The sequence below is a fragment of the Littorina saxatilis genome, linkage group LG15, assembly GCF_037325665.1.
Source record: "Littorina saxatilis isolate snail1 linkage group LG15, US_GU_Lsax_2.0, whole genome shotgun sequence".
Taxonomy (NCBI): Eukaryota; Metazoa; Mollusca; class Gastropoda; order Littorinimorpha; family Littorinidae; genus Littorina; species Littorina saxatilis.
This window is the reverse complement of record NC_090259.1, coordinates 45,656,591-45,669,615: the sequence shown is the minus strand read 5'-3', so window position 1 is coordinate 45,669,615 and position 13,025 is coordinate 45,656,591. Positions and strand designations below refer to the sequence as shown.

The window sequence follows — 13,025 nt, the reverse complement described above, 5'->3', positions numbered from 1 at the left end:
CTTTTTGACCAATCAGGACGGATTCTAGGTGACCCTCTAAATGTTATAACGTTCAGGCAGGGACCCTTTTTGTTTATCAAGCTAAAAATGAACAAGACAAAGTACAAATTTAAATCAGCAATATCAGTGTGATTTATTCTAAAGAATGACACTTCAAATGCTGTCATATAATACTCTCTTTATCTAAAAAATACCGAAACGCGAGTTTTGTCGGTGGGTGCTTTACGGAACAGCGAGGCACCGCCCATCCTCTGAGTGTGCAATGCCGACTCCCTCACTTGAAATCTAAATTATCAAAGTTCGGGAAATCAAGTGAAATTGGGTCACTCGCTTTACGTCAAATGTATCTTTACGTCATTTCCCATCCGTCTGGAGTCGGTTCTAAATCTGTCGCTCTCTGTTCAACAAGAAAATGCGAAGCAACCGAAACGCAGGTTCAACATGGTTTGTTGTGTGTCAAACGCATTTGACCTGTGCATATTCATAACGTAAGGTGTGTTACTCTGATTGGCTGACCCAGGTCACGAGAATTCTTTGACTGACAGGCATAATCAGGTAGGAGCCTCCAGTTCCCATTGCGGCTGTTCTGTCTAATTCGCGGGGTCGCTTCGAAATTTCCTTTGGTCAAATTAAACGGTAATAAAACCGTTATTTCTAATATGCTGACTGTTAGCAAATGATAACAGACATGTCTCACAAACGATATCAGCATTCGCCTAAAAGGCTCATGCTTGATATCTTTTTTCTCGACATGTCTGTTATCATTTGCTAACAGTCAGCATATTAAAAATAACTCATATTGTGCAATGTGTATTATATATATAGTGTGTGTGTGTGTGTGTGTGTCCGCGTCTGTGTTTGTGATAATGTTTTATTGTGCAATGTGTTATTCATTGATATGTAAGTCATTGCACTGTAACTAATGTTATGTTGTTGTTGTATTTTCTTCCAATAATTGTAGAGCACTTTGAGCATGGTTAAACCGTGGATACATGCGCTTTGTAAATAGTCGCAGTACCATACGTGTACTATCCTATCTTTCAAGCGGCATTACCATACGAAGTATTATCCTATCTATCAAGCGGCATTACCATATATACGTGTATCATTCTATCTTTCAAGCGGCATTACCAAACATGTATTGTCCTATTTTTTCAAGCGGCATAACCAAACATATATTATACGTTATTTGCGTGTTTGACCAAAATATGACATTTTACACAGATCGAGACAGTCATTGTTCTCCGAGACCGCGCTAGCGGTCGAGGTGAACAATGACTGTCGAGATCTGTGTAAAATGTCATATTTTGGTCAAACACGCAAATAACATTTATGTATCGATCGAATTCCTTTCAGGTACTTATGACTTTGTTGTTGTTTTGACGATTGAACGAGCACACACACACATGCATGCAATCCACATACATGTATGCAATCAAACACATAAGCTTCATATTTGGGCGTTTCAGGTTGACCGAAACTTCAGAGGAACTACAAAACACACGTCATGTACTCACTTTGTTGTTGTTTTGACATTGAACAGCACACACACAAGCAATCAAACACATGACGGTTTTTTTTTTTTAGTTCCTTTGAAGTTTCGGTCAACCTGAAAAGCCAAATCATAAAGTTTTGTCGGCCTCTGACGTCACATGACTCAAAGAAGGGAAATCCAATCTCCAATCGATACATTATCCTATATTTCAAGCGGCATTACAAAACATGTATTATCCTATCTTTGAAGCAGCATTACCAAACATGGATTATCTTATCTTTCAAGCGGCATTACCAAACATGTATTGTCCTATCTTTCAAGCTGCATTACCATATATACGTGTATCATCATTTCCAATGCGACGATAACCTAAAACAGTTTCTGCAATGTATCGATCCTGATCCTGATTCTATCTTTGAAGCGGCATTACAAAACATATATTATCCTATCTTTCAAGCGGCATTAACAATCATGCATTTTCCTATCTTTCAAGCGACATTATCAAACATGCATTTTCATATCTTTCAAGCGGCATTGCCATACGTGTATTATCCTATCTTTCAGGCGGCATTACCAAACATGTATTATCCTATCTTTCAAGCGACATTACCAAACATGTATTATCCTATCTTTCAAGCGGCATTAGCAAACATGTATTATCCTATCTTTCAAGCGACATTACCAAACATGTATTATCCTATCTTTCAAGCAGCATTACCAAACATGTATTATCCTATCTTTCAAGCGGCATTAGCAAACATGTATTATCCTATCTTTCAAGCGGTATTACCAGACATGCATTATCCTATCTTTCAAGCGACAATACCAAACATGCATTTTCATATCTTTTAAGCGGCATTGCCATACGTGTATTATCCTATCTTTCAAGCAGCATTACCAAACATGTATTATCCTATCTTTCAACCGGCATTACCAAACATGTGTTATCCTATCTTGAAGCGGCATTACCAAACATGTATTATCCTATCTTTCCAGCGACATTACCAAACATGTATTATCCTATCTTTCAAGCAGCATTACCAAACATGTATTATCCTATCTTTCAAGCGGCATTACCAAACATGTATTATCCTATCTTTCAAGCAGCATTACCAAACATGTATTATCCTATCTTTCAAGCGGCATTACCAAACATGTATTATCCTATCTTTCAAGCAGCATTACCAAACATGTATTATCCTATCTTTCAAGCGGCATTACCAAACATGTATTATCCTATCTTTCAAGCGGCATTACAAAACATGTATTATCCTATCTTTCAAGCGGCATTACCAAACATGTATTATCCTATCTTTCAAGCGGCATTACCAAACATGTATTATCCTATCTTTCAAGCGGCATTACCATACGTGTATCATCCTATCTTTCAACCGGCATTACCATACGTGTATCATCCTGTCTTTCAAGTGGCATTATCAAACGTAAATCGACTACCATATGCTGCATGCTTTAGCTCGAAATCTGTCAGAAAAACACTTCTGCTTTTAGCTGCGGGGAATTTTAGTATCAAGCAGATTTGGTAATGTGAAGAAAATAAGCTACATGTATGTCACTAATATAAGAAAAAGAAAAATCTGTTCAAATCGAAATTAGATTCACAGCCTCATTGTGAGGCGCATGAATATGCTCTCTGGAAATGTTAGAGCAGTCCAAGAGTGCGCCAACAGTTTTAAGCGCATTATCATTAGCCAATCAATTGTATCACATCAGTCATGTGACACCAGTACTTACTGACAATTATTTTTTTAAGTTATTGAGACATCACAGTGCGCTAAGAGATTTATAGAGCAAATCGAGAAAATGAATTATTGAACAAAGCGCAAAGCGCTGAGTTTAATAATTATTTTCAAGATTTGCTCTATAAATCTCTTAGCGCACTGTGATTGCTTCAATAACGATATTGTCAGTAACGACAATAGATTGGAACGTTTGAAAAGGCACATTTTTCTGCCAGCGTTTGGATCAATTGTGGACATGTCGAGTTAGATCTACTTTTGTGTGTGTGTCGGCTTTGCACTTTTCGCCGACCATGCATTTTACGATTTGATTACCCTCTGTACCGTTTCATCGATTAGCAACTAACAGTATGAGTTACAGTTGTGCAAAATGTACCCGTTAGCATACAGTTTCCCTTATGTATTAATTATTGGTATAAAAAACAACATGTACCGAAATGTTCTATGCTCCCCAAAAAATGAACGACCCCCAAGAAACTGAGTGGCGTCCCCTGATGTCAAACGACTCAAAGGGACACGTTCGTTCCCTCATTCGCAAAAAAATAAAGTTGGCATGTTATTCCTCGCAATGCACCTGCATTCATCTGGGAGGTTGGTGCTATGATTACATGGTAAGAATGTTTTGAAGCCTTCGCGTTTTCTGTTTCCATCGTAGTTGTCTTAGAATATGCGAAAACCGTTCATTTCAGTCCTGAACTGATGATGTCGTCTGCTACATATATATATACGAGTAGGACAGTCTATTGAATCAGTCGACTTCCAAATGCTGCTTTGTCCAGCTCGAAATATGTCAGGAACAAAACACTTCTGCTTTTAGCCGCGGGAAATGTTAGGGTCAAGCAATCATTGTTTGGTATTGTAGAGACGATAAGCTACATGCCACTAACACAGCGGCTGAGAAGAATCTTCGCTCGTCGAAAGAAGAGGCCAGACTCACTGTGGCACAGGCGCATGAAATCTTTCAGAAAAAAACCACTTCTGCTTTTAGCCGCGGGACATTTATGGTCAAGCATCATTTGGTAATGCGGAGAAGATAAGCTACATGTCACTAACACGGAGGATGAGAAGAATCTTCTCAAATCAAAAGAAGGGGCACAGCCTCGCTTTGGAAAAGGGCGGAAGAATACTGTCTGGAAAAGTTAGCGCACTCCAACAGTTTTAAGCGTGTTGCTATTAGCCAATCAACTGTTTCACATCAGTCATGTGACACCAGTACTTACTGACAATTATTTTTATTATTATTATTGTGATGATGTCTTCCACAGGGCTTGACTTTGATCAGAACTGTACCGGCAAGGAGTCATTGTGTATCCATGGATTCGAGTGTGACCCAGGACAGGCCAAATGCAGTAAGTAGCAATTGCTCAGGCACCAAGTTAGACGATGCTGTAACGTTAAAAGGGGGCTCATACGTACGGTGACAAAGGGGCAGAGGAGGAGAATGACCAAGGGAAACGGGGTCCGTTCTCCAACACTTCTCTCACATGTATCGTCCGGTTTAGATTCTGACAATGTTGCTCTGATCGCGATGCATTTCTACCACTTCCTGCAGCAGGAGTAGAAGAACGAAAAGGAATAGAAAAAAAATGGGGCTTCCATGGAAAGCTAGGCAAAGCGAGTTTGGAGCAACCAGCCTGCAACTCCCACCTTTAACTGTGAAAGTGCCGGTTGGTTGTTAATTTTCTTTGGAGAAAGAACATAGAAAAAGTGTTTTAATTTATTCTCCGCTCCAAAGACGCCTAGCATGCTTGGCTGGACGGCCGTCCGTTCTTGGACAAAAAACGTAACGTTGAGATTATCTCGGATGTATTTTAAGATACAGATTTGAAACTTTGCATACTTCTAGGGTTTGATGATCTCCCGACATGGTTGACCCTCAGCAAATGTTGGGGTCACTGCGGGGTCATGTTCGATTCAAAAACAACTTAACGTTTAAGATATTGCAGGTGTTTTTGAAGCTAGACCTGTGACACCTTGCACACTGCTAGAGTTTTATAAGGCACCCATTTAATGCGTCAAAAGAAATGATGCTTTTATCACAAAAAATAATGCAATTTTCACAAAAAATAATGGTTTTATCACGAAATATTTACATTATCACAAGAAATTTGAACTGTAAAAAAAAAAAAGTTAAATCAAAAGATAATATCAATTATCAATAAAATAACTGTATCTTCTAAATAAATTTAGTTCGTCAAAAGAAATACTGTTTAATCAACAGAAAAGATACTCAAATCAACAAATAAAATAAAACATTCACAAAAATGTATGATTGAGCGCTTGTCGTTCCAATGTGAGTGATATTCTTCCCTGAGCTTGTTTTCTTTCTTTGTATGAGACTGAACTGGACTCACTACTCACTCACTGGACTGAACTGGACTCACTACTTCGTGATACTGATCAGTTTTCTATCGCTTCTTGTATATTGATTTTGCTTTTGCCTGTTAGTTGCTGCATTAACTTTGGCAAGAAAAGCAAACCCAAGGTGGGAGAGGAATTTACACCTATTGCTCCAATTACTTTCGGTTTGATGGACTCGTCTGAAGAAGATGAAAATGAAGAGCCTCCACCGAAAAGAAGACGAGGAGAGGGAAAAGATTGTGCGAGGACAAACACGTTTCAAGATTCTGCAGAAGCCCTCGATCATGTTCCCAAGGATTCCTGGTACATCACCGTCGCTACAAAAACCTATGACGGGAAGAAGGTTTACTATCGATGTAAACACGGATCTAGCTGCCCTGCCGAAGTGTTTCTTCTCTATAAAGCTGAAGATGCGTGTGTGGATGTATATGAGACTGGCGAACATGTGCATTCACAACAAAAGGCAGCACGCGGAATATAGTATTTTTTGTGATGAAGCATCATTTTTTGTGGAGAAAAGTATTACATTTTGTGATTAAGAATTTGTTTTTTTGAATAAATAATTTGTGATGAATCAATTATTTTTTGTGATAAAGCATCTATTTTTTTATGAAAAAATGATATGCGGTTTTATAATCTACCAACTCGATCCCAGTTTGGTTGACAATCTTCAAATGTTAGGGTCACAGCAGGCTTATGTTCACAAAACCTTTTAGTTGATGTTTTCTCATATAGTTTGGAAGCAAAAGCGTCACAATTTTACACAGTGGTAGGTTGATAATCATCATACATGACCAAAATTTAGTGTTTTTTTTTTTTTTAAACTTTTAGAGACTCAACATGAACATGTTTGCTGGAGACAATTTTTCACCCCTGAAAATATCCATCGAGCTATCAAGAAAATACGTTGTGAGCTCATTAAATAGAGAATACTACATGGCTTGCTGTGTCATACCAGATTTACCCAAGTTTTTTTTTTTTAAATATTGAACTGCGACCTTGCTTCTTTGACTCTGCCTAGTCGGACAGAGGTTTTGTGACACTGCCACACTGTCTCTTTCTTTTCTTTTTTCCGCTGCAGGAGTCCGAGCATTTTGCGTGAAAGACTTGTAACACGCGGCTGCCGAAGCAAGAGCTCTGCAAGTTCTTGCTCGGCGCCATCAATGTGCACTCACTTTTGACTGGATTTAATCACTGTCATCTAGCATTTGAAAATGTGTTAATGTCACTGTCCGGGGCAGAAGTGACACAATGAACCACACATGTTTTTCATTCGTAGAGAGTTTCAGTAGAAGTTGCCCCCCTTTGCAAGCAAAGTCCAGCTTACGGTCAGAGAAAGAAAGTGACCGTCGTTTCTTTCAGTGCAGAGTGAGTTTGTGTTTTCACCGGCCGTTTGGCATAGAGAGACAGTAAAACAAAACGTGCACGAACATATTTTTTGTCGCCACTCTGTCAAAGACGACGATAGTTAACGATAGAATTGACGTGCCAAGGGATTATGATGTACTTGTGACGCATACGGATTGCATTTTGTAAGATCATGGTTTTGTAACACCTGCTGAGCTAGTGGAGCCGGTTGTTTTTAAACCGATTTATCTTATAATGTGCCAATTATCGAAGTAAAGATGAAATATCTATATACTTTAGCTTTTTTTCTTATAGCTTATCCTCTAAAACAAAACTTTATCAGAATGTCTTAAACATTTCTGCTAAAGTTCAAATCTTCCCGATGAATAGTTTTGAAATTATCTTGTCATCCGTGAACTAACATGTTTTGATTCATCGCTTTGATTATTTTTCATTTAATAATTTGTACTAAGTCAATCTAAATGCTTTTTTTGTTATCATGTACCATTACTCTACATACTTCGAAGCAAAAGCACACCGAATTTTACTACAAACAGTTATGTTTTATCCGTCGCGATATAACCTTCGTGGTTGAAAACGACGTTAAACACCAACTAAAGAAAGAAAGTTATGTTTCATAAATATTGTGATCAAATGACTTGAAGAGAAAAACGGTGTTCTTTAAGGTAGCTCCTCTCCTTAATGTTTAAGACTGGTAACTTCATTTCAACATTGCATACAAAAGACGTTGCATAGGAAAAAGAGAGTTTACTAATGATGTGCAAAACATTGGAAAGACCGTATGCTAAACTGCAGCTACTATAATTGTGCAAGGTTTGTTGCCTGTTAAAGAACTGGATTTTACACGGAATGTATTTCATGTACGGTAAGAAAGCAAATGTTGCAAATGGGATCGTCTGTCGACCAGTCACAGAAGCAAATGGCATCGTCTGTCGACCAGTCACAGAAGCAAATGGCATCGTCTGTCGACCAGTCACAGAAGCAAATGGCATCGTCTGTCGACCAGTCACAGAAGCAAATGGCATCGTCTGTCGACCAGTCACAGAAGCAAATGGCATCGTCTGTCGACCAGTCACAGAAGCAAATGGCATCGTCTGTCGATCAGTCACAGAAGCAAATGGCATCGTCTGTCGACCAGTAACAGAAGCAAATGGCATCGTCTGTCGACCAGTCACAGAAGCAAATGGCATCGTCTGTCGACCAGTCACAGAAGCAAATGGCATCGTCTGTCGACCAGTCACAGAAGCAAATGGCATCGTCTGTCGACCAGTCACAGAAGCAAATGGCATCGTCCGTCGACCAGTCACATAAGCAAATGACATCGTCTGTCGAACAGTCACAGAAGCAAGTGGCATCGTCTGTCGATCAGTCACAGAAGCAAATGGCATCGTCTGTCGACCAGTCACAGAAGCAAACGGCATCGTCTGTCGACCAGTCACAGAAGCAAATTGCATCGTCTGTCGACCAGTCACAGAAGCAAACCTGACCAGGTATGCGTGCACTTCATACACGTCAAAGAAACCGGAAGCATGCGTCTTTGTTATTGCGAATATGATATTCGCTAACTTCCGTTGGAATATGGCCCGATGTTCGGTGTAGGGATGTGTGAGACTATCCAATCACAGCCCCGACAACCCGCAGTGGGGCACTGCGGTTATGAAATTAAAGGCCCCTCCTGTTTTTGGAACCGCAGGAGCTTTCTAGTTTGCTGTTAGGTAGATTTTTGGTTCCTCTTTCCTGTCATGCTCTCTTTTTCTTCATGAATTCTTTTCCTTTTTCTGCCTTCTTGCTCATTCACCTGTATTTTTTCCAAAAATCTCTTCTCTTGCCGCTTGTCTTGCGATTCATGTATAGTTTAATCTGTTAGTGTTCTGATGTAAGTCCAGCAGTAGATAGGTTAAGCCTATTTTAAAATACTGGAAACTGGTAATCTTCCAGTAGGTATTAATTTAGTTTTACTAAAGCCTGCTGGGACACAAGTAATGGGTTAGTGCATTTGTAAACAGGAATCGCTTGACAAGTGGCCCCCTTCATCCCCCCCTTCCTCGTCCTGATATGGCTCTGCGTAGTCGGCTGGACGTTAAGCAACAAATAAACAAACAAACAAACAAACAGCCCCGACATCCCCCACGTGTCTAAACGAATAGCAATATTTTCTTTTCTTGTTACCTTGATGGCAGCTTTAGTTATGTACACATACTTAATCCGAGTTATCACATTCTTTTTGCTCAGATTGTAAGAAATACAAGTACGGTCCGACATGCTCGGACACATGTGGTCGCTGTGCTGATAACCAGCCGTGTAACTCCTCCACTGGCCACTGTCAGGCTTGTCTGGCTGGATGGACATCTCCACCACTCTGCACAACAGGTAGACTGTGTGTGTGTGTGTGTCTGTGTGTGTGTGTGTGTGTGTGTGTCTTACACCACAGTGCGGGTGTGAGACGCTTATTTCATACTTCATATTTTTTTTATTCATCAGTATCAGGATAGTCTTAGGAATGAGCAAAACTTAAAGAGATCGAACACCGATTGACGACTAAACAAAGATGACGCTAGTATTTTGCGTGTGATATTTTCAGAGTGTGATGAAAAAGTATGACAAAAGTGAGAGAAATCAATCCAGATAGACTTTCTGTTACAGAATTATGAAAATGATGACTTGAAAAGATTCAGATAAACGAGGGTTTGGTAGTTGAATGGGGTTTCTGTCTGATCAGTTGCATCCACATGACCTATTTTGGAGGCGATATTAATCCCTGGTGTACGTGTGTTGTAATGATGTCTTTCTATTTGAATTATTGTAACATGCCTTTCCGATATGACTGGAAATAACATAATTACTTCACGTTTTCGTAGGCTAAAATGTGATCAATTTCTCAATTCGCATACATATAATTCATGAAGCATCCACTGGATTCAAACCAAAAATGACTCAATGCCGAGTAGGATCCCTACAATCACATGTAAACAAATAAAAACAATTGATCATGACATATTTCTGCACTGATCTGCAAAATGTATCATTACTCCCATGCTGACAAATGGCACCAGAAGAGGTGAATGGGATCGTACTCTGAAAAATATGCATGTTGATGTACACTGAGCACAACAAGTTAATGATATTGTTTCAGTGGTATAGCCCAGATGTCGAAGAGCAGTGTTTAAGTCAGAAAGATACGTGTATTTGAATATCAGACTTTCTTCTGCTCAAAAATGTGTTTCCTGGATCTGAGCAATATTTGGGTATGACCACGCCTACCCTCAAAAATTGGTTTTTATGGTGTTTTTGCTGGGTAGCCGCAGTTCATATGCAATAAATCTAAAACTACAAAAATGTGTAAACGTTTGTAACGTCCAAGAAACAAATGTGACATGGACGCAACTTTGTATACTTTGCCAAGAATGGTGCCGTTACATGAGTGCCAAGTGTCAGAAACATTCTTTCACGGGCTCGAAAGTTATACTCGTTTGAAAAGAGGTGAAAAACACTGTCCCTGGTGTCTTTCGCGCAACTTTTTTTAGGGACACTTTCTATAATTGTGTTTCCCGTTCTCCGATAGGATGCGTATAGCCTTCACGGATGATGACGAACTTTCTTTCTTTATTTGGTGTTTAACGTCGTTTTCAACCATTCAAGGTTATATCGCGACGGGATGATGTGAACAACTTGCAGAAAAGAACTGTTCATGTGTTTTGAACACAGCTGTGCTGTATAAGAAAGAAGTAAAGAAGAGAAAGAATCAAACAGACAGAAGAATGCAGACATGACGTCATATGATTCCAAAAATATGACGTCAGATGTACGCAACACTGAGTTGTTCTCATTGTCGTCTTGATAACGGCGAGTCACAATCTGGCATTTGCTGTGACGAATCAGACAGTTGGAATGCTACGAAATTGGAACTCTGGAGATGGACATCGCCATGTTTTTAAGAGTCTGTGAGAACATTCTCTTGAGGTCATAACGGCCTACTATACAGAGAACCGGTATCTGTCCGTTATGACACAGAAAGAACGCCTTTTTTGGTTGTCCCTTTATTCGTAAATCGTGAACATCAAGCTACAGAAACAGTCACACAAACTCAACAAGTGTAATTATTAGGAGCTCTTCGGATTATTTTGTTTTCATGCACACATACAAACACACACGTAGTCAATGATAGACAGATCCATAAATCAATCAATCAATCAATCAATGTGAAGCTTATATAGCGCGTATTCCGTGGGTACAGTTCTAAGCGCTTGTCGAAGAGTTGTCAACACAGGACTAACAAAGAAACTAACATCTACAGACGGACACGAACCCTATCACACACTAGCAAACCCTGATAAACATACAACAAACAGCTGTTTAACAACAATGTACACATCAATAGCTAGGTCCAAACAAAATAATATTAAGCACAAAGAAAACACCTCTCACAGAGCAGAGCATAAGAATGTCTTTTGGGACACAACACATCACGTCGAACATGAAAGTCGCAGCCAGCTACGGGAAGAACTGAGTCTTCAACCTACTCTTGAACGCGTTAAGAGAGGGGCTCTGGCGAAGCTCAAGCGGCAGGGAGTTCCAGACGGAGGGGCCCGCGGAGGGAAATGCACGCTGACCAGCAGATGCCAGTTTCCAGCGAGGGATGTGAAGGCGGAGTGGGTCAGCAGCAGAACGAAGGGGACGGTCGGAGGGCTGGGTGTACAGGTCCAGGGAGGATTGAAGGTACTCGGGAGCAGAGTCGTTGAGACACTTGTAGACGAGAGTGGACAGTTTGTAGGAGATTCGGGTGTTGACAGGGAGCCAGTGCAAGGAGCGAAGTAGGGGGGTGATGTGGTCTCGCTTCGTCTTCCTCAACGTCAGCCTGGCAGCAGCGTTCTGGACTCGTTGTAGGCCATGAAGGCGGGAAGGCCAGCCAGAAGGGAGTTGCAGTAGTCCAGACGACTGAAGATGAGGGAGACAACCAGCTTGACACAGGCGTCGTGGGTGAGGTAGCGTCATAAACTCACGCGCTTGCACACCATAACACCGTGCCAAAAACAAATATCAAAAACAACACACTTAATAGCAGATCTTAACTAAGAGAAACACGTTTCAATCGCTGAGCTTTGTGCAAGTAACCTGAATAGTGGAAAGTGTGTGTCCCGATCACTCAGCCACCTTGATATGAGTTTTGCAGACGTCATCGTCTAAAAATACAATAGTGCAGTGTAGTGATAGTTACTTTTTATTTCTTCAAAGTCATGAGGCTATGTCTGTTGACCCCATGCAAGAATGTTTTTGAAACTTGGCACACATGTTATGGCATCATTTCTTGCAACGTATACAAAGATGCGTGCATGTCAGATTTGTTTCTGGGACGTTACAAACGTTTACACATTTTTAACGGAAAACTGTTACAACGTCCATTCTCGGGTTTCGTTTGCTCTCATTACTACCACGAATACAGATGAGAGTCTTTGAAATCGTTCTGTGAAATTTGGAGGCAGCTATTTGTTGTTTTAAATTTATTGCATATCAACTGCAGCTACCCAGCAAAACACCAGAAAAACCCTGGATTTGTTGCTATTTTTATATTTAGTCAAGTTTTGACTAAATATGTTAACGTAGAGGGGGGAATCGAGACGCGGGTCGTGGTGTATGTGTGTGTGTGTGTGTCTGTCTGTCTGTGTGTGTGTGTAGAGCGATTCAGACCAAACTACTCCACCGATCTTTATGAAATTTTACATGAGAGTTCCTGGGATTGATATTCCCGAACGTTTTTTTCATTTTTTTGATAAATGTCTTTGATGACGTCATATCCGGCTTTTCGTGAAAGTTGAGGCGGCACTGTCACGCTCTCATTTGGTCAAGTAATCTTCGACGAAGCCCGGGGTTCGGTATTGCATTTCAGCTTGGTGGCTTAAAAATTAATTAATGACTTTGGTCATTAAAAATCGGAAAATTGTAAAAAAAAAATGTTTTTATATAAAACGATTCAAATTTACCTTCATCTTATTTTCCATCATTTGCTGATTCCAAAAACATATAAATATGTTATATTTGGATTAAAA

General features: G+C 40.0%; 1 protein-coding gene across 1 annotated transcript in view; it reads left to right on the top strand.

Annotated features, from left to right (window-relative positions):
• Positions 1-13,025, top strand: part of LOC138949462 (uncharacterized) — a 166,847-nt gene that overhangs the window by 136,208 nt on the left and 17,614 nt on the right. The window contains exons 12-13 of the mRNA XM_070321294.1: positions 4,518-4,601; positions 9,214-9,351. Of these exons, the coding sequence (XP_070177395.1) occupies positions 4,518-4,601; positions 9,214-9,351 (222 nt within the window). The remainder of the gene's footprint in view (positions 1-4,517; positions 4,602-9,213; positions 9,352-13,025) is intronic.